Consider the following 26,056-nt stretch of genomic DNA (forward strand, 5'->3'; position numbering starts at 1 on the left):
GCAAACTTGTATCTTAAAACGGTTCAAACATTTTTCAGATATTTGTGAAAATTGTGACAAAGCAGAACTCAGCCTAATAAACGAGAGGATATTTTGTGCAGAATCAAACTAACGTGGTGCTAATCAGCATTTACCTCCTAATAGTTATAATTAGCTATTACTACACAAGGTTGTCTTTGAATTAATTCCGTATCCAAAATGTCTCAGCCCAACCAAGCACCAGGAGGTCCCGGAGCCGCCCCCGGAGGACCTGGAGGTCAGCAACCCAGACCTCAGGGAGGATCTACAAAGCGCTTCCAACAGACCCAGGCTCAAGTGGAAGAGGTAAATATCATGATTATCAATTTCCTATCCCCGTAAAAAGAATTTTGTTTTCATACACGTGTCAAGACTAATGCTTGTTTTTGCATCAATTGTGGTTTGTGTGGCCTAATAGAAGATTGGGGTAGCCACTACAAATACAAAAAAAACTGCTAAGGTGTTGAAACATTATTTGAAGAGCATATTCTAACGTAGGAAAGCAAAAGTCTCAGAATTTAATAGCAAATGTAGTTCTCAAATTGTTCTAAATGTTGTAAAAGCGTTTATTTCGGGAAACAGAATTTGAGGGTAGCTTTTTGTACGCTTTTTCAATCCTGTTGTTTAATAGCTGCAAAGCAATAACGGGCTATTATTGGTCTTCTCTTGGTTTTTACGAGTCGAAGAGGAGTATTTGTGAAGCGTCTTTTTTGATCGGTAATTTCATTGGACTGTATTTGAAACAGGAAGTAAAATGCGAGAAAAAGTGTTTAGGTCAAATTTCTGAAGAGTTTAGAGTAGTTTTTTGTCCGTGCCGATTATTTGAGAGAGAGAGAGAGAGCGCGAAAAGCAGTTTTAATAGTTTGAATTCTAACTATTGCTGTCAAAGGCGTTTCGCTCAATTGTGGTAAAAAAAAACGTGAAAGTGCGTTTGAAGGCTTTTTGACCATGTGAAGCGAATTTTACACACTTGGTGTAAATTTTATAGCTATTTTTACCATTTTGCAATGTTTTTTCAGCAATTGTTTTATCCTTGAAATTTGAATAGCATTGGGGTGTTTTGAATGGAAAATCAGTTCTTCTAGCAATTTTGGTTCTCTCTCAATTTGATAAGTTATAATTTTGAGTTATTTTTAAAGAAAATTGAGAAAATTTGCACAAATTTTCAAGTTTTTGTTTTTAATAGCCGCCTTAAGCCTCTCAACGGCTATTATTTAGGTGCTCTCTTTTTTATTTGGTTCGCTTTACCTTTCGATCACGTTTTTCGTTTCACATAAGTCACGATTTTCACGTTTGAAATCTGATTTACTTTCACTTATTTCAACTGAATGGAATTTAAATTCATTCACGTATTCAATTGCGCAATGTGGTGAATACTGTCAAAGTCGAAAGATCAAGATCAAAAGAGACGGGTTAAACCGATAAAGCCCGATCAATAAGTCATTGAGATTTAGGTTATCAAAGTTTATTATTGTTAGCTAGCTGACATTGGTATTAAGCTTATTAGTTTTCAGTATAGAAGATGAATTAAGTATAGTTTTAGAATCCAACTGAAACTACACGCCAAATCACTGAAAAAACTTTTGGCACTGAAAAAAAAACAAACTTTTTGACACTGAAAAACAGAAAAAAAAATTGGCCAATTTGTCTTTGTTTTAATCCCGATTTGCATCAAGCACGTGAACGGCGGCTATTTTCCGGCAACCTGCCGGCTATGTTTCAATTTTTTTGCCTATTTTTTCCATTTTTTTGGTTCTCGAGGTGGTTTGTCATGATCAGTTATTTTTTAAGAGGATTTCTATAGGTGCTGCTTCACTTGACAGCTAGACAGGGGCTTTTTACTGAAATATGTTAAAAAGAATTTATTTTTTTTTCTTCAATGCTTTTTCATTTTAAAATTTTTTTCGGCAAGAATCATTATTGCTCGGTTGACTGATCGGGCAGGAAAATTAATTTAAAGTTATCCAAATATTGGATCTTTATTGCTCGGATGACGGATCCAGTATGCTGGATCAGTATTGCTCGGATGACTGATTCAGCAGAAAAATTAATTAAAAGTTATCCAAATATTCGTTGCCTTCAATTTTCACTTCGCTGAGTTCTTTCCTGAGTTTTTTATGAGCCTGTTAGATTGCCTTTTAGTTGATATCTTGTTGTTGCGAACTACCTGTGTTTTTGTGTTACCAATTTATACCTATACTTTTGGAGGTACCTTGATATATATTTTATCAGATGTTTTTGTTTTTGTCATTTTGTTTTCTCACGTAAGTTTTCCTGTTAATTTCAAAGTGTTTAGTGTAATCAAGTAGGTAGTTCAGGTCAGTGAGGATTCACAGTTTTCTACGTGGAGTCTTTTGTGGAATTCCTCGGTTATGTTTCTTCAGGTTTTTGTTTCGACCATTTCTGAGCATTCGTTCTTAAAATTTCATCTGAATTGCGTGCGGTGACGTCCTTTTTAGTCTTAGTGGAATGACTTATTTGTTCATTCGCGTGAATAAGGTTTTAATCATACGACTTACCTTACTCACAAATGACTTCCTCGCTCTAAAATTGACTTTTCTTTACTATAGTTCAAAGATGTAAGGTCAAGTGAGTGTGTGTGTCCTTAGTTTAAGGTTATTTGAGAGCCGCTAATAAAAGCAGTAGTAAGTTATACGGATTCTGCAGAGAAATCTAGCATCTCATCAATTAATAAAAAGAAATGACTTTGGTCTATTTCTGTATCTTCTTGACATTTTATCTTCTGAGCGCTCCTTTAGTTTTCTGTATCCAGTTGGTTTTAAGTGACAAGAATATTTCTTTTTGATACGTTTTGGTACATAAAACTGTTTGTTAGATTTTTTACACATTTTTAATGAAGGAAAGTTGACCGCCAGTTTATCCTGGTTTGTGCACATGTAGCCTTTTTGATTACATACATTTCATATATTTAGTCCAAGCCAGGTATCCCCATAGCTCAAAGTTTGCTTATGGTTGGCAGAGGTTATCGCGTGCTTTAGCAAATGTCTTCGATCATTTTTGTTCGAAATTGTTTGAAAATGCAACTCATTTCGTATGTACACGTCATTAATTGCTCTCAAATGGAGTTTTTTACAAGTATGGTAGTCCGGTGGTCTTGTGCGAGTTTTTTGCATCAACGATTTGTTTGACCCTTTAAAATTCTTGTCCTTTTACCGGATAAAGAGAAAGTACGAGAGTTATTTTGAGGCCGAGCAGCTCTCTTAGAGCCTTGCGCCTTATTTGTCTCTAGGTATGAGATCGCAACTTTTGGAGACATTTGTGTGAAGGGTATTTCTTAATCCTCAAAGTTTAACCCGCCCCTAGTTTTGGTATCCCCAAGCCTGTTGGCTACTACTCAAGCCAATCGCAGTTTCTTTCGTAGTTTTTATTATTTAGTCAGAAAGTGTTGAAGTGTCTTCAGCTTAAGCTCTTAAGCTTCCCTCTTAATTTAAAATTTGATTTTCGTAGTTGATTCTGATCCCACTTAGTGGGGAGGAACTATATGCTCGACTATTTTTCTACGCCAGTTCTAGATATTTTGCGCAATTACGTTTAAATTATGGACATTTTTTAAGAAACCTAGCGATCCAACAGCGAGACTGTTTTATTAGTCTTATCGTACATTTCTCATTCGAAAGGATTTGAAATATTTTTTTCTGTAAGAATTAATTATTTTGAAAGCATTTGGATTGTTTTTTAAAGGATTTGGATTAGTCATCTTTTTCAAGATCTTCACTCTTCTGCGACATTTACATGTCAATGTAAAGCGAAATTGGAATAGTGATTTAGGTAACGCTACAATATTAAAGGGAGAAAAAGAAGGAGTAGTAAAGCGTAAAGTCTTCAAATTGCTTTAAGATTGGAGACAAATATTTGGATTCTAGAGAATATTTAGACAGAGAATCAATAGACAGTGATTGATTTTTGTGATTTTGGCTATGTTTTGAAGAGTTTTACTCGTATTTGTTGTAAATTCTGTTTTTTTTGTCAATTAGTTTCCTTAAAAGATCCTGTTGGTAGTTTATAAAGCGCATGAGTGAAAAAACTGAATGTTTTTTGGAACAGCTTATTCTTCCCATGACTGAAATTTGGGTCTTTTTGTGTATTGAGTGTACAATTGGGCTCACTGGGGAAGCATAATTTGACTCCGTTCGTCCAATTATAGTGAATTATTGAGCTCTGCCACTATTTGCTTTTTCAAAGTTCATTATCAAAGACTCATTAAATGAGGTATCATTGTTTTTTCCCAACTAAGCCCAATTGAATTTTTATGATGCTTTTGGTCGATAACTTATTGTTTTTCATTCTTCGACACCATGTTTTTGTTTGCCCTGTTTCTGGCTCGCATCGTTTGTTTTTCTGGTGTTATTACGACTTACTGTTCAATGTAAGGACCATCGAGTTTTTCTAAAAAGCCATCAATGTACTATATTCTGTTTGAGATCAAGTTTGTTTTGACTGTTTTCTAATCTTAGTGATTTATTGAGTTCTACCTTATTGGCTGTTTCCAAATTTCTTTATTATTGATTTTCATTAAAAAAGGACCATTGGGTTTTCTAAGACGCCGTTGATGAACTTTTGTTTGAGGTCAATGATTTGCTTTTTATGACTCTTAAACTGTTTTTGTCTTCAAATTTGCTAGATGATTTTTCGTTCTTTCCGACTTTAGTAGACTCACTGATGACAGCTCCCAGCTGCTTGCTAGAGGAATCGTATCAATCTGCTTATACTTTATTTTCATCGAAAAGTTCTTATCTTCGATACTGTTTTTTTTTTCAATTGTCTTTCATTTCACGATCATCATTTTGTAACTTACGTTAATGGCTAAAACGCCATTAACTATTGTTTAGAATCTTGCTTTCATTTGTGGTTACTAACTTGTCTCTTTATTTTTGTCACTTTGTGCTAAATGCAATTTAAAAACGGGGTTTGCGTTGTTCGTATTGTATACCATAAAATGGTTACTGGTTTAAGTTTCTAAGTGAGATTGCGTTTTGCATTTTTCGTCTTTTGGCATTTGGTTTTGCGCAAATTTTGGTGTTAGTTTGATTTCTGTTCAATATAATTTTACAGCTGTTTCGACGAAAATGATGTTTTTAATAGCCGCACAGCGATAGCTGGGGCTATTATTGGCTTTCTCTTGGTTTTTTTATATTTCGTCGTCATGATTTTTGTTACGACCATATGACGTCACAGCTACTTTTTGTTCATTCGTTCATGCAATTTCAACTGAATTGCATGTGTGACGTCATTTTTCGCTCTTAGTGGAGCGAGTTTTTTGTTCATTCGCGTGATTAAATTTTTGGTCACACTTGACTTACCTCACTCTCAAAAATGACTTCCTCACTTTGAAATTGACTTTTATTTACTTTAATTCAAAGAGATAAGGTCAAATGGGTGTGTGTCAAATGAAGGTTATATGAGATCAGCTAATAGAGGCAGCAATAACTTATACAGATTTTTAATCAAAATATAACAGGTCAGCCTTCAATTAAAAGACAAATTTTTTGGTCTCTTTTTTACTGTTTTTTTAGACTGCCGATCTACGAATCTATTGCGGCTATTTTCTGGCAATCTGCCAGCTATGTTATTTTTTTTTACTTTGTCCTTTAGTTCATTTGTTTTTGCCTAGTGTTTTCCGCGTTATCAAATGCTGAGCTTACCGTATAAGTTGCAACCATCGGATCACGCGACAAAAATTCAAATGACAGCATTTTCGATGAAACACTCAAAATATCTTATTTGAATCTGCAAAATCCAAATTCTTAATTAGGGGTTAACCAAGCTGAATCAAAGCTTTGTTTCTTGAAAGATCTTTATGCTTGAGGTTTGGTTGGAAATTTGAATTGAAGAGCTATTCAGAATCCTGTTTTTTAGTTCTCAATGGTGTCAGGGTTACTTGACCGACTCGTTTAATTTTCTGCTTAAGTTGTTTAATTGCACTTGAACGAAGTTCGTAGCAATTATTGTAAACGTGTTTGTTTTTTTATGCTTGACCATGTTGCGCTGTTCTTCCAGAACCTTATTTGACTTTTAACTCTTCATTTTTAAGTGATCTATTTTGATCTCACTCCGAAGTGAAGCTTGTTGCTAATATAAAGTTGGTTACAGCATAGCAAAAACAAGGGCCTAATAGCCGAGTGGTCAGTACATCTGGTTATGTATCGGGAGGTCAGTGATTCGAATCCCGCCTGTCGTTCGAGAGCAATTCTTCCGACATTAGTTGGTTTATGATTTAATGTTGGCTTCTTTCTCAACTATGTCAAACGTCTTACTCGGTTCACTTTCTACACAGTCTAGTCGGAGAAAAAAATAAACAAACTGGTATTAACCTGACTGGTATATATGTTATGTCTAATAATTTGAGAGTATCTCAAGCTTTGAATTACAAAGCTTGATTTACCCATTATTGTTTTTTGCCATCACTGCTGGCCTTTTCTGGTATTTCAGCTAAGAATGTGGGTGTGGAATATTGTTCAAATGCACAATACCGAGTCTTTTCGTTTTTGAAAACTGTTAATTATCCACGGATTCTGGCGTTAACTTCTCTTGACTACGCTTTGGTGTTTTTCAAAATGATCGACAGATTGTACTTGCCAAATCAGGACTGCTTGTGTTGCGTTATTTGAATAAGTGTGGTAACTTTATTGCAATTTATAGTTGAAGCTGTCCTTTTGACTAGCTTTTGGTAAAAATTGCTAAACTATGCAAAGTTTGCTTGCAACTCTGACAGACGATGAATGTCGGATACTATAGCTTCTGGACATTTGTTAGATAGACTGCTGGGAGATTTTTTTAATAGCCGCACAGCGATAGCTGAGGCTATTATTGGCCTTCTCTTGGTTTTTTTTCATTTCGTCGTCATGATTTTTGTTACGACCATATGACGTCACAGCCATTTTTTGTTCATTCGTTCATGCAATTTCAACTGAATTTGCATGTGTGACGGCATTTTTCGCTCTTAGTGGAGCGAGTTTTTTTGTTCATGTGCGTGCTTAAATTTTTGGTCACACTTGACTTACCTCACTCTCAAAAATGACTTCCTCACTTTGAAATTGACTTTTATTTACTTTAATTCAAAGAGATAAGGTCAAATGGGTGTGTATCACTCTAAATGAAGGTTATTTGAGATCAGCTAATAGATGCAGCAATAACTTATACAGAATTTTAGTCAAAGTATAACAGATCAGCCTTCAATGAAAAGACGAATTTTTTTGGTCTGTCTTTTTTACTGTTTTTTTTAGACTGCCGATCTACGAATCTATTGCGGCTATTTTCTGGCAATCTGCCAGCTATGTTTCATAGTGCTGCAAGACCGTACCTGATAAATCAGTGCTGCTTGTTTGTTTTATATGACAATGTGACAAATTGATTGCAATTTATAGTTGAAGCTGTCCTTTTGACTAGCTTTTAGTAAAAGTTGCTAAACTATGCTAAGCTTGCTTGCAACTCTGACAGACGATGTATGTCGGATACTATAGGCTGTGGACATTTGCTAGACTTCTGGGAGATTTTTTTCATAATGTTGCAAAACCGTACTTGACAAATCAGTGCTGCTTGTTTCAGAGTTTATTGATTGACAAATTGATTGCAATTTATAGTTGGAGCTGTCCTTTTGACTAGCTTTTGGTAAAAATTGCTAAACTATGCAAAGTTTGCTTGCAACTCTGACAGACGATGTATGTCGGATACTATAGCTTCTGGACATTTGTTAAATAGACTGCTGGGAGATTTTTTTTCATAATGCTGCAAGACCGTACCTGACAAATCAGTGCTGTTTGTTTGTTTTATGACAATGTGACAAATTGATTGCAATTTATAGTTGAAGCTGTCCTTTTGACTAGCTTTTGGTAAAAATTGCTAAACTATGCTAAGCTTGATTGCAACTCTGACAGACGATGTATGTCGGATACTATAGCCTCTGGACATTTGTTAGACTGCTGGGAGATTTTTTTTTCATAATGTTGCAAAACCGTACTTGACTAATCAGTGCTGCTTGTTTCGAGTTTATTGATTGACAAATTGATTGCAATTTATAGTTGAAGCTGTCCTTTTGACTAGCTTTTGGTAAAAGTTGCTAAACTATACAAAGCTTGCAACTCTGACAGACGTTTTATGTCGGATACCATAGCTTCTGGACATAACTTAGAACGGGTTGTGGACTTCTGTTTGAATATGTAGTTTTGGAGCAGTTTATACTTGAAAGGGTTTCTTGGATCATTTTTTGGTACAACTGCAAAAAACGTTAAGAATCTGCAACGTTTAATTATGATTAGATACTAAAGATGATCACGCGAATTATAGATATATTAATCTTCGGATCTTTCGCGGTTATTCCCACCAGAATAGTGAGCGCAATTTATTCGCAAAAGCAGCAGGGTGCATAACGTGGCAAGGGGTAAAAACGGGAAAGATCCTATGTCTTTGAACGAATGTTTTGTAGCAGTCAAACATGGTGGACATTTCATATCTACTTTCCATAACTGCTGAAACAATTGGAGTCTGCAAACTCGATTGCGTTTTCAATCGATTTTAATGCTGGCGCAATCATCAAAATATTCTGTCACATTAATCAAGTTATGTGGCTATTGTACAATTTGGGCCTAGGTTGAAACTTTCAATATATTTCGATGTACTAGCGTTTGAATGTGTGCTGGCTTAGGTTGTGGACATAATGAAAGTTAACGTGGACAAGGTGCTGGAACGTGATCAAAAGCTCTCAGAGTTAGACGAGAGGGCAGACGCTCTGCAGGCCGGTGCATCCCAATTTGAAACGAGTGCAGGAAAGCTCAAGTCAAAGATGTTCTGGAAAAACATGAAGATGATGATCATTTTAGGAGTGATCATTGTGCTAGTAATTGGTCTGGCTGCTCTCTACTTCACCAAAGGATAATTGCTACGACTACCATTGCTACATATGGAGAGCCGTAATAGATCTCTTCACTACAGAGCATTACATTACAGAAAACACTGCGACAAAAATCATCTTTCACTTTCTGTTCTACTATAATGAAAATGTGACAAACGAGTCTTTAACTGTCTGGCACGATGCATTTGCTCCATTTAAAATGTCAATTTTATTTTATCACAGTCTTTTTTGAATTTGCTGTATATGAACGTGTAAATCTGAATTAATTGATGTTATTTATTGTAGTAACATTGCAAGTTCGTACGAATTTTGTGTTTATATTCCCCCCAGGCTAGATCAAGCTGCAATATTTTGAAGACTTTTTGATCTGTGTATAATATACCTCTCGCTTTTAAGTGTTCATAGTTATCACAATATCAGAATGCATCCTTCGTTTGCTACACTTGTATTCCTTCCTACTCTTCTGCACCACGTCATCTCAGTGAAATAAAGGAATTCAATCAGTAAATATACATTCAGAGCTTTCACTGGGAGGTTAAGGAAGCTATAATTTCGGCTTCGATTAGAGAGCACTATTGATTAAGTTACCAAGGAGTGATAAATTGAAAAAGGGTCTAATATCTCGAATGCTATATGAGCCGAAATTGTTTGTTGAATACTGTGCTTATTACCTCTTATTTCATTCCAAGCTCATTTTATTGCCCGAAACGTACTTAACCGGCTTTAATAAACTACTGCAGTCTAATTTGTCCATTTGTATATAATTTCGCTTAATAGTTAACTACAGAAATATTGATATAGAAAATTGCGGAATTCGCGATGAGATTAAAATATCTACACCCTTAATGATTAGCTGTGCGGACAAGATATGCTGTTTGCTCGTAATCAATGTAATCAAATTGGACTCGAAGTTTTTGACTATTTGTGTAAAATCAAGCAGATTTTTTTTGAAGCTATTCTGTCATTATATAACATGTATTGCCGTAGAAGGTTACTCTGTTGTCTTTGGTATTTTCATTTGGGGTAAATTGTAGTCGGAGGATACAAAAGCGAAAGATATTTGACATTATTTTGGTCTTAAATCATCCTAGCGCGTGCGTACATATTAGTGTTAACTTCATTTTGCTCATATGGAGCTTCAATTTGGTCTTAAGCATGTTGAATGAATACCTTCTTTTCTCAATACTGGCATGTTTAGTCGCTCCATTTCCTTTCTGCGCTCGTTCTTTTCCTCGCCTTTGTATCTATTTAGACCCCACTAAGTATATGTATTACTCCACCAAGAAGGAAAACATACACAGGGAATTGAAAAAACAGAACTTCCTCCTTTTTATCCATTTTCTCCCATTTTTCCATTCAGTTTTTCCAACGCAATGATACGCACACTACCTCTCTCAACGTAATTTTGCGAGCACATGTGTAATATAGTAGAGCGTGCTACCATTGTGATGGGAAATTCATGCTCTAATACGCATTGTGACGTAAAAGCGGTTTGAAAATCATTTGTTAACGGTTTAGTTTGGATATTTGATGGTCTATGAGAGTATCATTTTTTGAGTTTTCGATTATCTTCAGAGTAGACGTTTTAATTTTATTTGAAAAAATGAAAGCAAACAGCAAAACAGCAGTGTCTTTAGAAATAATAGATTGTTCCTATCAAAGCTATAAAGGAGTTAAGGTGATGTTTCTTCCTCCAACGAATGGGTGAAATTGGAAAATTTATGATATATACTTATAACAATCTACTGGAAGTTTAACTTTGTGTAGTTCCATCACTGAGTAAACCAATCAGATACTTTTTAGTATTCAAACTCGAAATAATATGTATTTTCGTGCATTAATTCAAAATCATGCTGGTTCATGTAAGCTTATGAAAGCAAAAATTTAATGTTGACGAGGAAGGAAACAGATCCGAACTTAAATATTGGTATATATAGCTGAAATTACTCGAAGATCTTTGCCATTTACCCCATGGTGCCAAAAATATTATAATTGATCTTAAGGGTTGATGTTATTCCTCCTCCTCACAGTGGAACCTGCCCTCCTCCAATTCCTCATCTTCCCCTTTGTGATAAAGGAACTGTGCTAATGCAATCATCGCATCAAGACAATACTGTCTGTGAAAATCTGCTGTTGAAAAAGTTGGAGCTTCTGTTTTGCTGTAAAACTGAATTCGGATAAATTTTGTATTTCCACGCGATCCATTTTCTAATTGCAATGATCGAGATTAGTGAGAATGAATTTCTATATTTTAGATGTTATTATGATTTGTATAATTCAAAATATCAATGATGTACGCTGAAATCAAATTATTAGCCACCGAGTTTTTCAACAACTTGAAAGCCAAAAGGGATGGAGGGGAAGACACCGGTACCAGGTTGGCATTAAACAGCGTCAACGTGTTTAAATCAAGACCTAATGAATAATTACTCATTCAGTTTCGAACAAAGCCAAAGAATGGCGGCAATGGAAAGATGGCGGTCTGAAAAGCTACCCCAGATTTAATAATTTCAGTTGAAGTAATGCTGTAGTTACAGGCGCGAAGAATTTTGTTCATAATAGCACAATGTAATCCATATGTATACATAATGGGCTCAATTGGTGGGCTGCGAGACAATTTGAAGGGTGCCAAAATGCCTTTCGTTTTTACGGCAACTCCTGCGAAAGACATAGATGCTGCAGGTAGGTTCGAATTTGGTCAACATCAGACACTAATTTTGAGTAGAATTGTAAATAGAGTGGATCTTTTGTCAGAGAAACTTGTGAAGAGATTCACGAATGGCATGTGTAGCAACAGATACTACGAGAATGACTATCAGAACTTCGAGGCAATAAAGCATCAAGTCAACAGAAGAGGCAAACGACAGTTGGAGAAAATGAGGTAAATTTTATTAGGTCTAAATTAGGACTCAGCGTATTATAGGACAAAATTTTTTGCTTTTAAACGCGGTGTTTTAGTTTCGAACTTGACTTCTGTTTAATTGCTCTCAAACGAAGTTTGTAGCAATTATATTAGTCCTGTCAGTCTTTTTTATGCGATATTTTGCTTGACTGAATTTTCGTCTGACGCTTTTGACTTTTCGTCCTCAAAAACGGGATAAACAGGTAGCGCCCAGCGGGCATTAAGTGCTCTTTAGAGCCTTTCAGCTCTGTTTCAGCTCAAACTGCTTTGTAGACATACTTATAGTGTGAAGGGCGGTTCTTAGAGGTTGAAGACACCCCACTACTGCCCCCCACCGCGATGTTGCCCCCCCACACCTCTACTGTCCAATCCCCTCCCTCCCCATCAGCCCCCAGGTGCACCGCAACCCCCCCCCCCCCCCCCCCCCCCCGTGGATATTGCCGAACCACCGATCTTTTTAGATAGTGAAGACCCCCCCCCCCACTTGCCCCACCCATCGCGCTGTTGCCCCCACCCCAGTGATGCCCCCCCTCTCTCCCCATCAGCCCCCGGTGTCCTCTCCCCGCGTGGGTAGCTACTGACGAACAACGCAAATTTTTACTATTTTGCAAGTTTTTCCAGCTTTTTGAAAATTTTTTGTCAATTTTTGGTTTTTATCAGCCCTAGGTGTCAAGAAAACTCCTCTAGGTTTTAATAATTGGTTACTGCATATTTTCTGGTGGTAGTGGAATGGTTTCATCATTTTAACGTCTCGGTTTTAAGAAATTGTTTGACAAAATGTGCAATTTTCAATTTTTTTGACATTTTTCCTTATTCAGGAATAAAGTCGTTTATTAGGTTTTATCAGCCTCAAGAGCGAAGAAAGCCCCTCTAGGGTTTGAAAATAGGCCACTGTATTTTTTGTAGGTTAAAAGGAATGTCTTGCAAGATTTTAACATCACGAATTTTAGCATATTTTTGCTATTTCTTTTTTCAACTTTTTGACATTTATAGTCATTAGTCAGGTTTTTTGAACCTCAAGGGTCAGAAAACCTCCGTTAGGGTTTGCTTTTAAGTTACTGGAAAATTTTGTTGGTCATGGATTAATTTTCAACTTTTCAATATCACAAGTTTGCAGTTTTTTTTTTATAAAACTTGCAATTCTAAGTTTTTTGAAATTTTTTGTCATTTTTAGGTGTCTCTAGCCTCAAGAGCCACGGAACTTCCTGTAGGGTTTTATAATATATAACTGCACAGTTTTTAGATGTAATGGAATGTTCTTCAAGATTTTAGTATCACAAATTTTAGCAATTTTTTAAAAATGTTTGCTATTTTTTACTGTTTAATTTTTTCTTGCACCAGAGGCCCTGGGACCTCCAAGGTTTGATAATAAGCTGCTGCATAGTTTCCAGAGTTAATGGGATAGTCATGAACATTTCTTATGACTCCAGTTATAGTAATTTTTGGATAAAATTTGAGCTTTCCAAATTTATGGAAAATTTTTGTTCGAAGTGTATGGATCTTTGAGCCTGTGAAACAATGAAATGGTTCTTAAGATATTAATATCTAGAATTTTAGCAAGATTTTATTAAAATTTGCAATTTTTTCAAAGGTTTATCCATATTTTTCTTTTTCTTTGACCATTAATGGTCAACAAAACTCTTCAAGTCTCGGAGGTGGGTTTTTTCACAGAGCTTTGGAGACAAAAAATGGTTTTGAACTTTTTTACTGCGAAGTTGAAAATTTTTTTTTTGCATTTTGCCTTTTTCAGTTTTTTTTATATTAACAAGGCTAGAAAACTAGAAGTTGCAAAGTCGAATCCAATCATAGACAATATTCCTGTCTCTTTTGCTCTCTGTGGGTTAGGGTTCCTTTTCTTTCTCTTTCACTTTTTATCTCTCTCTCTCTCTCACTGTATCTCTCTGTCTCTTTCTGTTGAGGCCGCTCTTCAGCTGCTGCTGTGTGGCGTAATGTAATCATCTCTGATCCTCATTAACAATGAGCTATAGTAGAGATGTTTTAATCATAAACGATCTAACAGGCAATTTTTAATTGCTCTCAAAAGCAATTTGTAGCAAATATATTGATCCTGTTTGTCTTTTATGCACTTTTTTGCTTGGCCGATTTTTCGTCTGACCCATTCGACTTTCGTTTTCAGAATCGGAATAAAGAGGTAGTGCCCTGAGGTCACTAATCAGTGACTAGGTACTGACGAAGCCAACCGCTCGCCGGTCGTTTGAGAGCAATTCGCCCGACGTTAGCCGGTTATGTTCTTAATGTTTAGCTATTGTATTAATTAATAGCCGCCGTCAGCCTCTCGACGGCTATTATTTAGGCGCTCTCCTTTTTACCAATCAAAGTATTGGAGAAGTCCATTTTATCAAAAATTGAAAAGTAGAGCAAAAAGAGCGGATTTTTTGTTCATATCGCCGTTTTCGAGAAAGCGAGAAGTTGGTGTGGAAAAAGATTCTAAGCGAGTGGAATCTTTTTTCGTGCGGCTTTTTAACCAGTCTTGTCTTGAAGACTAGCTCAAAACTACTCGCAAAACAACAGGCAAGTCATAAGAAACTTATCAATGATTAGAAAAATGCAAAATTTTAAAATTAAAACTTGTTTTTGGTCATTTTTCTGAACAGAAAACGTTTAATACCAATTAAACTGTAATCACTTGGTATCTAAAAAATCCTGAAGTATTAAGCGTCTATTCAAATCCCACACAAAGCAATAAAACAAACAAAAAGAAAAATTGTCAAATTCGCCTAATTTTCACCAAAATAGCTGAAAAACCTTCAAATTTGTATAAATTTCATTAATTACCAGAAACCTTCAAACGTCTATCAAAGCAACCCTAAAAATAATACAAATTCAATCGAACTTTTAAACCAAAAAAATTATATATTGTATTCTTTTCGGGTTGTTTTGATAGAGGTTTGAAGGTTTTATGGTAATTAATATGAATTTTATACCAATTTGCCGGTTTTTAGGCTATTTCGCTGAATTTGGGCAAATTTCTGCAATTCTCCGCTATTTGGTTTGTTTAATTGCTTTGTGTGGAATCTCAATAGAGGCTTATTACTTTAGGACGTCTTAGATAACCAGCCATAAGCCCCAACTGGATACTACCGAAGCCAACCGCTCACCCGTATTTTGAGAACAATTCGCCCGACGTTAGTCGGCTATGTTTATACTTATCTCAGTCTCGACCATTTAAGATTTTCTAGGATGGTGAACGTCGCAAAATGCCGGTGGGCTGAAACATCAGATTTTAAGTGGGTTCAGTCTGGAGTGCGAAACTATTGTGGTTGAATTCTAAAATCGTACGCCTTTCTAGTCTGAATGCGCTTGACCCCCCCCCCCCCCCACACACACACACTTACTTACGACAAGCTCGCAGTCGTTTGAGAGCAATTTGCCAAACCTTTGTCGGTTATGTTTTTAACTTGATTTGCGAACGAAGTAACAAAAAGGTCTCACTGCCAGTAGGAAACCGCTCAACTAAGAAAACCATTTTGTGCGCTTCTGCGTGACATTAATGAAAAAGTTAAAAGATTTAGTCAGCAAAACTCTTCGCACGAAAATTGTTTGGCACATTGTTTGTCAAGCTAAGTTTGGTATGTATGATTTCGTATTAGAAAATCTAAACTGCCGCACAGGTAAGGCGCGCGTTATGTTAAATTTGGGGTGGGGAATTGTTTGTGAAAATTCTTTTGTGTAAATTTCGGACTTTGCCTGTCTTCTACTGCCTCGCCTGATGTTTGAGTAATTCAATTGCTCATTAGGATTTTTAAGCAGCTGATTGAACTGCTGACGTTTAACTAAAGGAGAGATCAATCAAATGAGTCAAAATTTGTTGAGAAGGGAACTCATCTTCTATGAGGTCCCCCTGCGGTGTTATATTCTCCCCTCCACAAGTATGCTTACAATAAAAAGTTCGCCCTGTACGTCGTTTGGGTTCTCCCCGTACTCTAATCACTTATCGAAAAAATAGAATTGTTTCGACCTGTTTCTGAAAACAAGTACTCTACGTCTGAATTAAAGGCCTTAATTAAAACTTTATCAGATAAATTGAATTGTTAAAAAAATTGTAATCAAATTGTTCTCTCATTTTGCAGACAAATCGAAAGAGCCCGAAAGCAGAATCGGGATATAAATTCCCTGAAACAGCACAAGCTAGCCTGGAGGAAGTTTTATGAGAAATTGTGCCAGTCTGCTTCCAGAATGGAAGACGAAATCTGCGCCGAAGTAAGTGTTTTAATCTGGAAATGTTAGCTGATTTAATCTTCAATGGCGTCTGGGCTTCCATATTCTTTCGGATTTTATCTCAATATTATTATGTTGTGCCCCAGTCTTTATAACTCATGATTGAATTCAGTTTGATCGAGTTATCCATTTTATTAATAGCCGCGAAGCGATAGTGGCTATTATTGGGGACATCGTGGTTTATTACAATTCAAAGAATTTGAATTGTACTGAGGGGCTGTCTTTTTTTTAAGATGTGTTCAAACATTTTTAATGACTTTGATCTTTCAAAACGGGATAAACAGGTAAAGCCCTGCGGCAATTAAGTTTCATTAGAGGCACAAAGTGGGCTTTAGTATTCCTTCAAGTGCTTAGAGTGGTGCAGTTGCTGGGATGGCCTTAATTTAAGGTTAAAAGAGGTCATTTTCGGAGTTTGAAGTTATTAAAAGTTGATGAAGGCCTTTTGCGAGACAAAAGTATTTGTTATGACCATTTTATGAGCTACATGTTTTGGTACTACAAACACAAATACGCAAATTGATACTAATTTTTGAAATTTTTAAAGTTTTTTGAAACCTTTTGTCGCTTTTTGAGTTTTTCCAGCTTCAGGTGCCAGGATATCTCCTTTAAGTTTTGATAATAGGGCATTGCACAGTTTCCAGTAGCGATGGATTGGTTTTAAAATTTAATGTCTCGATTTTTAGTATTTTGATAAAATCTGCAATTTCATTGTCAGAGAACTAAATGAACAGCTAAAGAACAGTCGGCTTACTGCGCTGCATAAAACCTGCTTTCAATAGAATGACCGCTAAAGAAAACACAATGCAACAACAACTTGAGACACATCACATATTAACGATGGTTTGGCAGATTTATTAAAATTGATTATCACTGATTTGAAGGAGAAGGACGAAAAGATAGTAGCCTTACAGGAAGAAGTTCTTTACCTCAAGAAGAAAGTGAACGAAGCGGAGCGGTACTCATCAAAGGACTGTGTGATCATACAGAATCTTCCTCTCTTTACAAACAAAGATGTGTTCTCGGATGTTATCAACTTCTTCAAGACTACTCTGCAAACTGAGGCCAGTTTATCGGATAAGGTGGCGTGCCATTGTCTGGGAAAATTTGAATTACCCACCCGCAGTAATTGTAAAATTTGTGCACTTTTGGAAAAAAAGATCGGGTATGGGGACGAAAAAATGGCTTAGAGAATATTTGAAAACGATTAACAAAAAACCCGTATTTATATACGAACGACTGACCAAGCAAGACGGTGATCTGCTTAACTACACCAGGGGCTTGGGAATGCGCACCACCTCCAAAAACAGTCAACCGCAAGTATTAATAAAAACAAAAAGTGGGTACGACCACATACCTTGATTGATGAGAAAGATGCTGACGAAGTGTTCGAGAGTGGAAATGCAGTCGTACAACAGAAAATTGTTGCAACATCATGTTGTAGCAAAATCACAAGTTGCGTTTCAAACTGAGTTTGACAAATTTGCTCCCTTGAACCAGGTATCAACGGAAGCTAAAAACCGGCTTGGTTGTAATCAACAATTAAAAAAGCATTAGCTAAGCGAGATAAACTTAGAATAGTGCGTATCCGTGAGCCACGTGATATAAACTTAAAAAAATTTTAAAGATGCTAGCACCAATGTCATAAATTTAATCCGAGATTCGAAAAAAAAATTTGACAGCAAATTCATAAATGGTAAATATTCAAAATCTCTGTTCCAATCTTTTAAAGAATTTTGTAGCATCAACATTAAACATTTATCGTCTCATATAGAAATTAAATGAGTTTTTCGTAAACGAAGGGAAAAATTTGGCGCCAGAATTTGGAACACCTTCAAAGACACCAGAAACTTTTTTCAACAACAATACTTTTTTGTTGATCCAATTACTCCAAAAGAATTGGAAAAAGTTTTGGGAGAAGGTAAATACAAAAAATCAATAAGGCATGATCGTTTGAGTATGTTTGCACTTAAAATATCGGCTACGGTTATTAGTCAGCCACTATCGGAGATCTTTAACAATTGTATCAAAGAACGATATTTTCCGTCAAGCTAAAATTGCTAGGATTAAACCTCTACCTAAAACTGGTTTATCTGATGAACCATCAGATTTTCGAACTATTAGTTTGCTACCAGCTCTCAATAAATTGCTTGAAAAACTATTACATCGCAGAATGATGAACTTCATCGACCAAAACAATTTACTGAACTCAAGACAATTTGGTTTCCCCCGGAATCGATCGTGCGTGCATGCCTTAAAAGTTTTCACTGAATTTATGAGAGAAACTATTGACAAGGGCAAATACGGCTCTGCATGTTTCATACTCCTAAAAAAGCGTTTGATACAGTTAATCATGAAATTCTTTTGAAAATTGTTGTGCTATGGGTTCCCAGAAAAATGTATAACCTTTTTAATCGTTTACAATATGTGGTAGGTGGTAGCTGGGAATCCAAAACACTTGAAATCTCATGCGGGGTTCCTCAAGGTTCTGTTTACGGCCCTATTTTTTTGCATTTCATTATTGATATGAATGACTCCATTAAATCTGGCCATTGCATAGTTTTTGCAGATGACACTACAGTTTTCAAAAACAGCTTCAAATCATGCATTAGTATGAATCAAGACCAGAAATTTCTCCATAAGTGGTTAGAAAAAAATTATTTGACTTTGAACAGATCTAAATGTCAAAACGCAGCTTGTTAAAAAAAATCACGGTTGCTCTGAGAAACTGGTTTCTAATCAAAAACACTTGAGTGTTTATATTGATTTTAAACTCAATTTTATACCTCACATACAAACTGTAGTAAAAAAAAACAATCAATTTTGCGGAGTGGCTTGTCAAGCTCGGCATTTTTTCTCTAAAAAGCAAATGGTCAGATTCTGTGATGCATACATAAAATCTTGATTTAGGTACGGACTTTTAATTTATGGAACACTTCCGAGTATTGTTTAACAGAATTTTAAAAGCTCAGTAACGAATCATCAGATCAATTTATTTTAAACGCCCTTGGGAGTCAGTGCATGAAATTTTGAACGAGTCGCAACATGCTACAGTCTTGAGTTTAAGTTTATTGACCTTTTTCAAGAACTTTTCCTCTAAATACGAAATCAAACGGCAGTCCAAACACTGCATTTTTCTGAACTCAATAAGAGGCCTCACACACGATCAGTGTCAAAAAATGCATAGCTTTCCAAAGCAAGACAATCAAGAGCTGGAAAAAATTCATTAGATTTTGAATGGTTATTGCATACAACTTCTTGTAGGAAAATAACCAGATACCCTCAGATTTGTGAAAGAAGAGTACTTCAAGCTTTCAAAGGTTTTTTCATAAGTCTGGAAAAATCTATCTTCGCAATAATATAGTAAATCATAAACTTTTCTTCTAAATGTCCATTTCTTCAAGTTCCCCACCCCCGGGTCTTTGTTTTCTCCTCATGAGGTCACCTGGGCTCTACCTTGTTAGGCATAAGCCTGCAGTAGAGTCCCTTTTGGTGTTTCTTTTTTGCCTTTCATAGAACAATTTTGATGCATCAGATAAACGAATTTCAATTCAATTTTTTTAAGGTTTCCTAAAGTTTTTGTCAATTTTTGATATTTGTCCATTCCCAAGTGCCATAAAACCTATTCAACGGTCTGATAAAAAAGTTACTGCATGGTTGTTCGTTCTAGTGGATTTGTTTTTAACCTTTCGAATTTTAGAACTTTCTTGCTAAAATTTACAATATTTTCAAATTTTAAATGTCTTTTATTTTCAAATGTCTTTTATTTAGTTTTTCTTGCCTAAGTTGCCAGGTAACTTCAGCCAGGGTTTAATAGTATGTTATTAAGTAGTTAATAGGGTTCAATTGAATAATTTTCAACATTTTAATAATCAAATTTCTCCGAAATTTGAAATTTCTAAAAAATTTTGCCTCTCGATCTTTGAGCCAATGCATTTTTTAAGGCGTGGAATTGGGTTACTGAATAGCCTCTAGACACACATAAATGATTCTAAAGATATTAATATCACGCTTTCTCAGCAACATTTCATTAAAATTTGCAATTGATTTCATTTTTTTAAAAAAATTGGTCATTTTTGAGTTAATCAATCTTCAAGGATCAACGAATTTTTTTCAGGTCTATCAGATATAATACTGGACCGATTTCAGAAACAAAAAGTGGCTGTGAGCATATTTTTAAAAAAGGTATATTTAAAGGGATCAAATTTTACCTCAGTGGTAAAAGCTTAAAGATTTTTAGCAATGAGTATTTTTTTAGTACGTTTTATTGTTAGTTTCTCAATTTTTTGAGATGATTTTGTTTGCTTTGGCTGGCCTTGTTCAATTGATCTGCTGTTCAAGTGGAGTACTTCTATGTTTTTCAAGTCTTTGAATTGTATTTCAGGAGTCGTCCTGCTGTTTTTTTTTTAATTCGTTGTCTCCATCGATGATTCCTACGACCTGACTTCTTAGTATTGACTTTTTCTTTGACTTCAGTGACTTCTACTGCTTTGCAGTTAAAATTTGTGTGCCTGACGTCATTTTTGCTTTTAGGTCAATTGCGTGACTTGCCTCCAAAATGACTTCTTGCCGTTTGCTGATTATTATCAACCGTTTAGTTTTGATCTTAGTCGCTCTCATCTCACTGATATTATAGCGCTACTGATTTTTTTTACAATTGAAAGGATTTGAATTGTATTGGTGCGCTGTGTTTTTATGACTCGAAGAGAAGTATTGGGAAGACTTTCAGTTTCTTTTGGGTGAATCTGGAGCAGGAATTGAAACTCGTGAGAAAATTAGGGAGTGGTTTGTTTTGTGAACAAAATTGGAGAGTGGACCGAAATTTGGGTTTTAGTTTGTCGTTTTCTATTTCTGAATTCAGGCTGTTTGGATGTTTCGGCTGTTTGTTGAGCCAAAAATCCCAACTTTTCTGAAGATTACCTATTTCCAGTTGGTGGTTGGCTTCCTATGCTTTTTCTGTATTTATTTAGTCGTTAGCACTAACACTTGAAGTTATATGCCATGACTTTTTTGTTAAAAGATTCTTTGTTCAATATTTTTTCGTCTTGGTACAGTTCAAATGTAATGCTACGCTTCAGTCCTTATGATAATTGATTCCAAATAGTTCTGATGAAGTTTTTAACCTGTTGGTGTTTTTGGTTTTCTCTTAGTTAATTGTGCTCTTATCATCAACCTACTGATTACCATTTATGGATCTCTTAGAGCTCCAATAAATGCCTGTGCTCCTCATTTGTCTTTACGTCATTTTGTAGGCTGTTTTGCATAGACTTGTGCAAAATGTTATTCGGTGTAGTTTTGAGCAAATGATAGAATTTTTCTGATATAGTACATGCGTGAGAAAATTAGGGAGTGGTTTGTTTTGTGAACGAAATTGGAGAGTGGACCGAAAAGAGTTCTATTTTTTCATACCGCAGTTTTCGAGAGCGAGAAATTGATAATCGGAATTTTTTGTAGTAATATAGCAATTTTTTTTGTTCAATTTTTTGAAGCAGGTACCTTTGGGATTGAGTGTTTTTTCGTTTACGAACTTTTTGAATAGGCTATATTAATCTATTGGATCTCTATTAAATATCTGTGTTCTTCATCTGTGTTTGACTCATTTTTTTACTCGTACTCCATGATGTTTTTCGGTGTAGTTTTGAGCAAATGATACAGAATTTTCCCTGATGCCTTTCATGTTTGCGTCATTAGTGTTCAATTGATGTTGGGTTTTAATTAATCGTTTTCTATTTCTGTTTTCAGGCTGTTTGGATGTTTGGGCTGTTTGTTGAGCCAAAAATCCCAACTTTTCTGAAGATTACCTATTTCCAGTTGGTGGTTCGCTTCCTATGCTTATTCTGTATTTGATGGTTAGCACTAACACTTAAAGTTATGTGCCTTGACTTTTTGTTACCAGGTTCTTTGTTCAAGATTTTTTTCCGTCTTGGTACAGTTCAGATGTGATGCTACGCTTCAGTCCTTATGATAATTGATTCCAAAAAGTTCCGATGAAGTTTATAACCTGTTGATGTTTTTGATTTTCTCTTAGTTGATAGTGCTCTTCTCATCAACCTACTGATTGCCATTTATGGATCTCTTAGAGCTCCAATAAATGTCTGTGCTCCTCATTTGTCTTTACGTCATTTTGTAGGCTGTTTTGCATTGATTTGTGCAAAATATTATTCGGTTTAGTTTTGAGCAAATGATAGAATTTTTGTGATATAGTACATGCGTGAGAAAATTAGGGAGTGGTTTGTTTTGTGAACGAAATTGGAGAGTGGACCGGAAAGAGTTCTATTTTTGTTCATACCGCAGTTTTCGAGAGCGAGAAATTGATAATCGGAATTTTTTGTAGTAATATAGCAATTTTTTTTTTGTTCAATTTTTTGAAGCAGGTACCTTTGGGATTGAGTGTTTTTTCGTTTACGAACTTTTTGAATAGGCTATATTAATCTATTGGATCTCTATTAAATATCTGTGTTCTTCATCTGTGTTTGACTCATTTTTTTACTCGTACTCCATGATGTTTTTCGGTGTAGTTTTGAGCAAATGATACAGAATTTTCCCTGATGCATTTCATGTTTGCGTCATTAGTGTTCAATTGATGTTGGGTTTTATTTTATCGTTTTCTATTTCTGAATTCAGGCTGTTTGGATGTTTGGGCTGTTTGTTGAGCCAAAAATCCCAACTTTTCTGAAGATTACTTATTTCCAGTTGGTGGTTGGCTTCCTATGCTTATTCTGTATTTGATTATTAGCACTAACACTTGAAGTTATGTGCCTTGACTTTTTGTTACCATGTTCTTTGTTCAAGATTTTTCCGTCTTGGTACAGTTCAGATGTGATGCTACGCTTCAGTCCTTATGATAATTGATTCCAAAAAGTTCTGATGAAGGTTTTAACCTGTTGGTGTTTTTGGTTTTCTCTTAGTTGATTGTGCTCTTATCATCAACCTACTGATTACCATTTATGGATCTCTTAGAGCTCCAATAAATGCCTGTGCTCCTCATTTGTCTTTACGTCATTTTGTAGGCTGTTTTGCATAGACTTGTGCAAAATGTTATTCGGTGTAGTTTTGAGCAAATGATAGAATTTTTCTGATATAGTACATGCGTGAGAAAATTAGGGAGTGGTTTGTTTTGTGAACGAAATTGGAGAGTGGACCGAAAAGAGTTTTTTTTTTCATACCGCAGTTTTCGAGAGCGAGAAATTGATAATCGGAATTTTTTGTAGTAATATAGCAATTTTTTTTGTTCAATTTTTTGAAGCAGGTACCTTTGGGATTGAGTGTTTTTTCGTTTACGAACTTTTTGAATAGGCTATATTAATCTATTGGATCTCTATTAAATATCTGTGTTCTTCATGGGTGTTTGACTCATTTTTTTACTCGTACTCCATGATGTTTTTCGGTGTAGTTTTGAGCAAATGATAGAGTTTTCCCTGATGCCTTTCATGTTTGCGTCATTAGTGTTCAATTGATGTTGGGTTTTAATTTATCGTTTTCTATTTCTGTTTTCAGGCTGTTTGGATGTTTGGGCTGTTTGTTGAGCCAAAAATCCCAACTTTTCTGAAGATTACCTATTTCCAGTTGGTGGTTGGCTTCCTATGCTTATTCTGTATTTGATGGTTAGCACTAACACTTGAAGTTATGTGCCTTGACTTTTTGTTACCAGGTTCTTTGTTCAAGATTTTTTTTCCGTCTTGGTACAGTTCAGATGTGATGCTACGCTTCAGTCCTTATGATAATTGATTCCAAAAAGTTCCGATGAAGTTTATAACCTGTTGATGTTTTTGATTTTCTCTTAGTTGATAGTGCTCTTCTCATCAACCTACTGATTGCCATTTATGGATCTCTTAGAGCTCCAATAAATGTCTGTGCTCCTCATTTGTCTTTACGTCATTTTGTAGGCTGTTTTGCATTGATTTGTGCAAAATATTATTCGGTTTAGTTTTGAGCAAATGATAGAATTTTTGTGATATAGTACATGCGTGAGAAAATTAGGGAGTGGTTTGTTTTGTGAACGAAATTGGAGAGTGGACCGGAAAGAGTTCTATTTTTGTTCATACCGCAGTTTTCGAGAGCGAGAAATTGATAATCGGAATTTTTTGTAGTAATATAGCAATTTTTTTTGTTCAATTTTTTGAAGCTGGTAACTTTGGGATTGAGTGTTTTTTCGTTTACGAACTTTTTGAATAGGCTATATTAATCTATTGGATCTCTATTAAATATCTGTGTTCTTCATCTGTGTTTGACTCATTTTTTTACTCGTACTCCATGATGTTTTTCGGTGTAGTTTTGAGCAAATGATACAGAATTTTCCCTGATGCATTTCATGTTTGCGTCATTAGTGTTCAATTGATGTTGGGTTTTATTTTATCGTTTCCTATTTCTGAATTCAGGCTGTTTGAGCTGTTTGTTGAGCCAAAAATCCTAACTTTTCTGAAGATTACTTTTTTCCAGTTGGTGGATGGCTTCCTATGCTTATTCTGTATTTGATGATTAGCACTAACACTTGAAGTTATGTGCCTTGACCTTTTGTTACCATGTTCTTTGTTCAAGATTTTTCCGTCTTGGTACAGTTCAGATGTGATGCTACGCTTCAGTCCTTATGATAATTGATTCCAAAAAGTTCTGATGAAGTTTTTAACCTGTTGGTGTTTTTGGTTTTCTCTTAGTTGATTGTACTCTTATCATCAACCTACTGATTACCATTTATGGATCTCTTAGAGCTCCAATAAATGCCTGTGCTCCTCATTTGTCTTTACGTCATTTTGTAGGCTGTTTTGCATAGACTTGTGCAAAATGTTATTCGGTGTTTTGAGCAAATGATAGAATTTTTCTGATATAGTACATGCGTGAGAAAATTAGGGAGTGGTTTGTTTTGTGAACAAAATTGGAGAGTGGACCAAAAAGAGTTCTATTTTTGCTCATACCGCAGTTTTTGAGAGCGAGAAATTGATAATCGGAAGTTTTTTAGTAATATAGCAATTTTTTTGTTCAGTTTTTTGAAGCAGGTACTTTTGGGATTGACTGTTTTTTTCGTTTACAAACTTTTTGAATAGGCTATATCAATCTATTGGATCTCTATTAAATATCTGTGTTGTTCATCTGTGTTTGACTCTTATTTTTACTTGTACTCCATGATGTTTTTCGGTGTAGTTTTGAGCAAATGATAGAATTTTCCCTGATGTATTTCATGTTTGCGTCATTAGTGTTCAATTGATGTTGCGTTTTTAATTTATCGTTTTCCATTTCTGAATTCAGGCTCTTTGAATGTTTGGGCTGTTTGTTGAGCCAAAAATCCCAACTTTTCTGAAGATTACCTATTTCCAGTTGGTGGTTTGGTTGGCTTCCTATGCTTATTCTGTATTTGATCGTTAGCACTAACACTTGAAGTTATATGCCTTGACTTTTTTATTACTAGGTTCTTTGTTCAAGATTTTTTTTCGTCATGGTAAATTTCAGATGTGATGCTACGCTTCAGTCATGATAATTGATTCCAAAAAGTTCTTATGAAGTAATTAACCTGTTGATGTTTTTGGTCTTCTCTTAGTTGATTGTGCTCTTCTCATCAACCTACTCATTACCTTTTATGGATCTCTTAGAGCTCCAATAAATGTCTGTGCTCCTCATTTGTCTTTACGTCATTTTGTAGGCTGTTTTGCATAGACTTGTGCAAAATGTTATTCGGTGTAGTTTTGAGCAAATGATAGAATTTTTCTGATATAGTACATGCGTGAGAAAATTAGGGAGTGGTTTGTTTTGTGAACGAAATTGGAGAGTGGACCGAAAAGAGTTCTATTTTTGCTCATAACGCAGTTTTCGAGAGCGAGAAATTGATAATCGGAAATTTTTGTAGTAATATAGCAATTTTTTTCAATTTTTTGAAGCAGGTAACTTTGGGATTGAGTGTTTTTTCGTTTACGAACTTTTTGAATAGGCTATATTAATCTATTGGATCTCTATTAAATATCTGTGTTCTTCATCTGTGTTTGACTCATTTTTTTACTCGTACTCCATGATGTTTTTCGGTGTAGTTTTGAGCAAATGAT

General features: G+C 35.4%; 2 protein-coding genes across 2 annotated transcripts in view; both read left to right on the top strand.

Annotated features, from left to right (window-relative positions):
- Positions 1 to 24: 24 nt before the first annotated feature.
- LOC142352316 (vesicle-associated membrane protein 3-like) lies at positions 25 to 11,210 on the top strand. Its single transcript, XM_075404848.1, has 2 exons — positions 25 to 324; positions 8,681 to 11,210. Exons 1-2 carry the CDS (start codon positions 199 to 201, stop codon positions 8,909 to 8,911), a joined length of 357 nt encoding a protein of 118 aa, XP_075260963.1. The 5' UTR covers positions 25 to 198; the 3' UTR covers positions 8,912 to 11,210.
- Positions 11,211 to 11,380: 170 nt separating this feature from the next.
- Positions 11,381 to 26,056, top strand: part of LOC142352317 (coiled-coil domain-containing protein 148-like) — an 82,388-nt gene continuing 67,712 nt past the window's right edge. Inside the window, exons 1-3 of the mRNA XM_075404849.1 lie at positions 11,381 to 11,569; positions 11,642 to 11,768; positions 15,881 to 16,010. Coding sequence (XP_075260964.1) covers positions 11,476 to 11,569; positions 11,642 to 11,768; positions 15,881 to 16,010 — 351 coding nt within the window. The 5' untranslated portion in view covers positions 11,381 to 11,475. The remainder of the gene's footprint in view (positions 11,570 to 11,641; positions 11,769 to 15,880; positions 16,011 to 26,056) is intronic.

Source organism: Convolutriloba macropyga, chromosome 13 (genome assembly GCF_964194025.1).
Source record: "Convolutriloba macropyga chromosome 13, txConMacr16.3, whole genome shotgun sequence".
Classification (NCBI taxonomy): Eukaryota; Metazoa; Xenacoelomorpha; order Acoela; family Convolutidae; genus Convolutriloba; species Convolutriloba macropyga.

Bases quoted from the DNA above. Each gene is read 5' to 3' on its own strand.
- LOC142352316 (XM_075404848.1), top strand. From the start codon at position 199: ATGTCTCAGCCCAACCAAGCACCAGGAGGTCCCGGAGCCGCCCCCGGA. The intron at 325-8,680 runs GTAAATATCATG...GTGCTGGCTTAG, and splicing joins CCCAGGCTCAAGTGGAAGAG to GTTGTGGACATAATGAAAGT.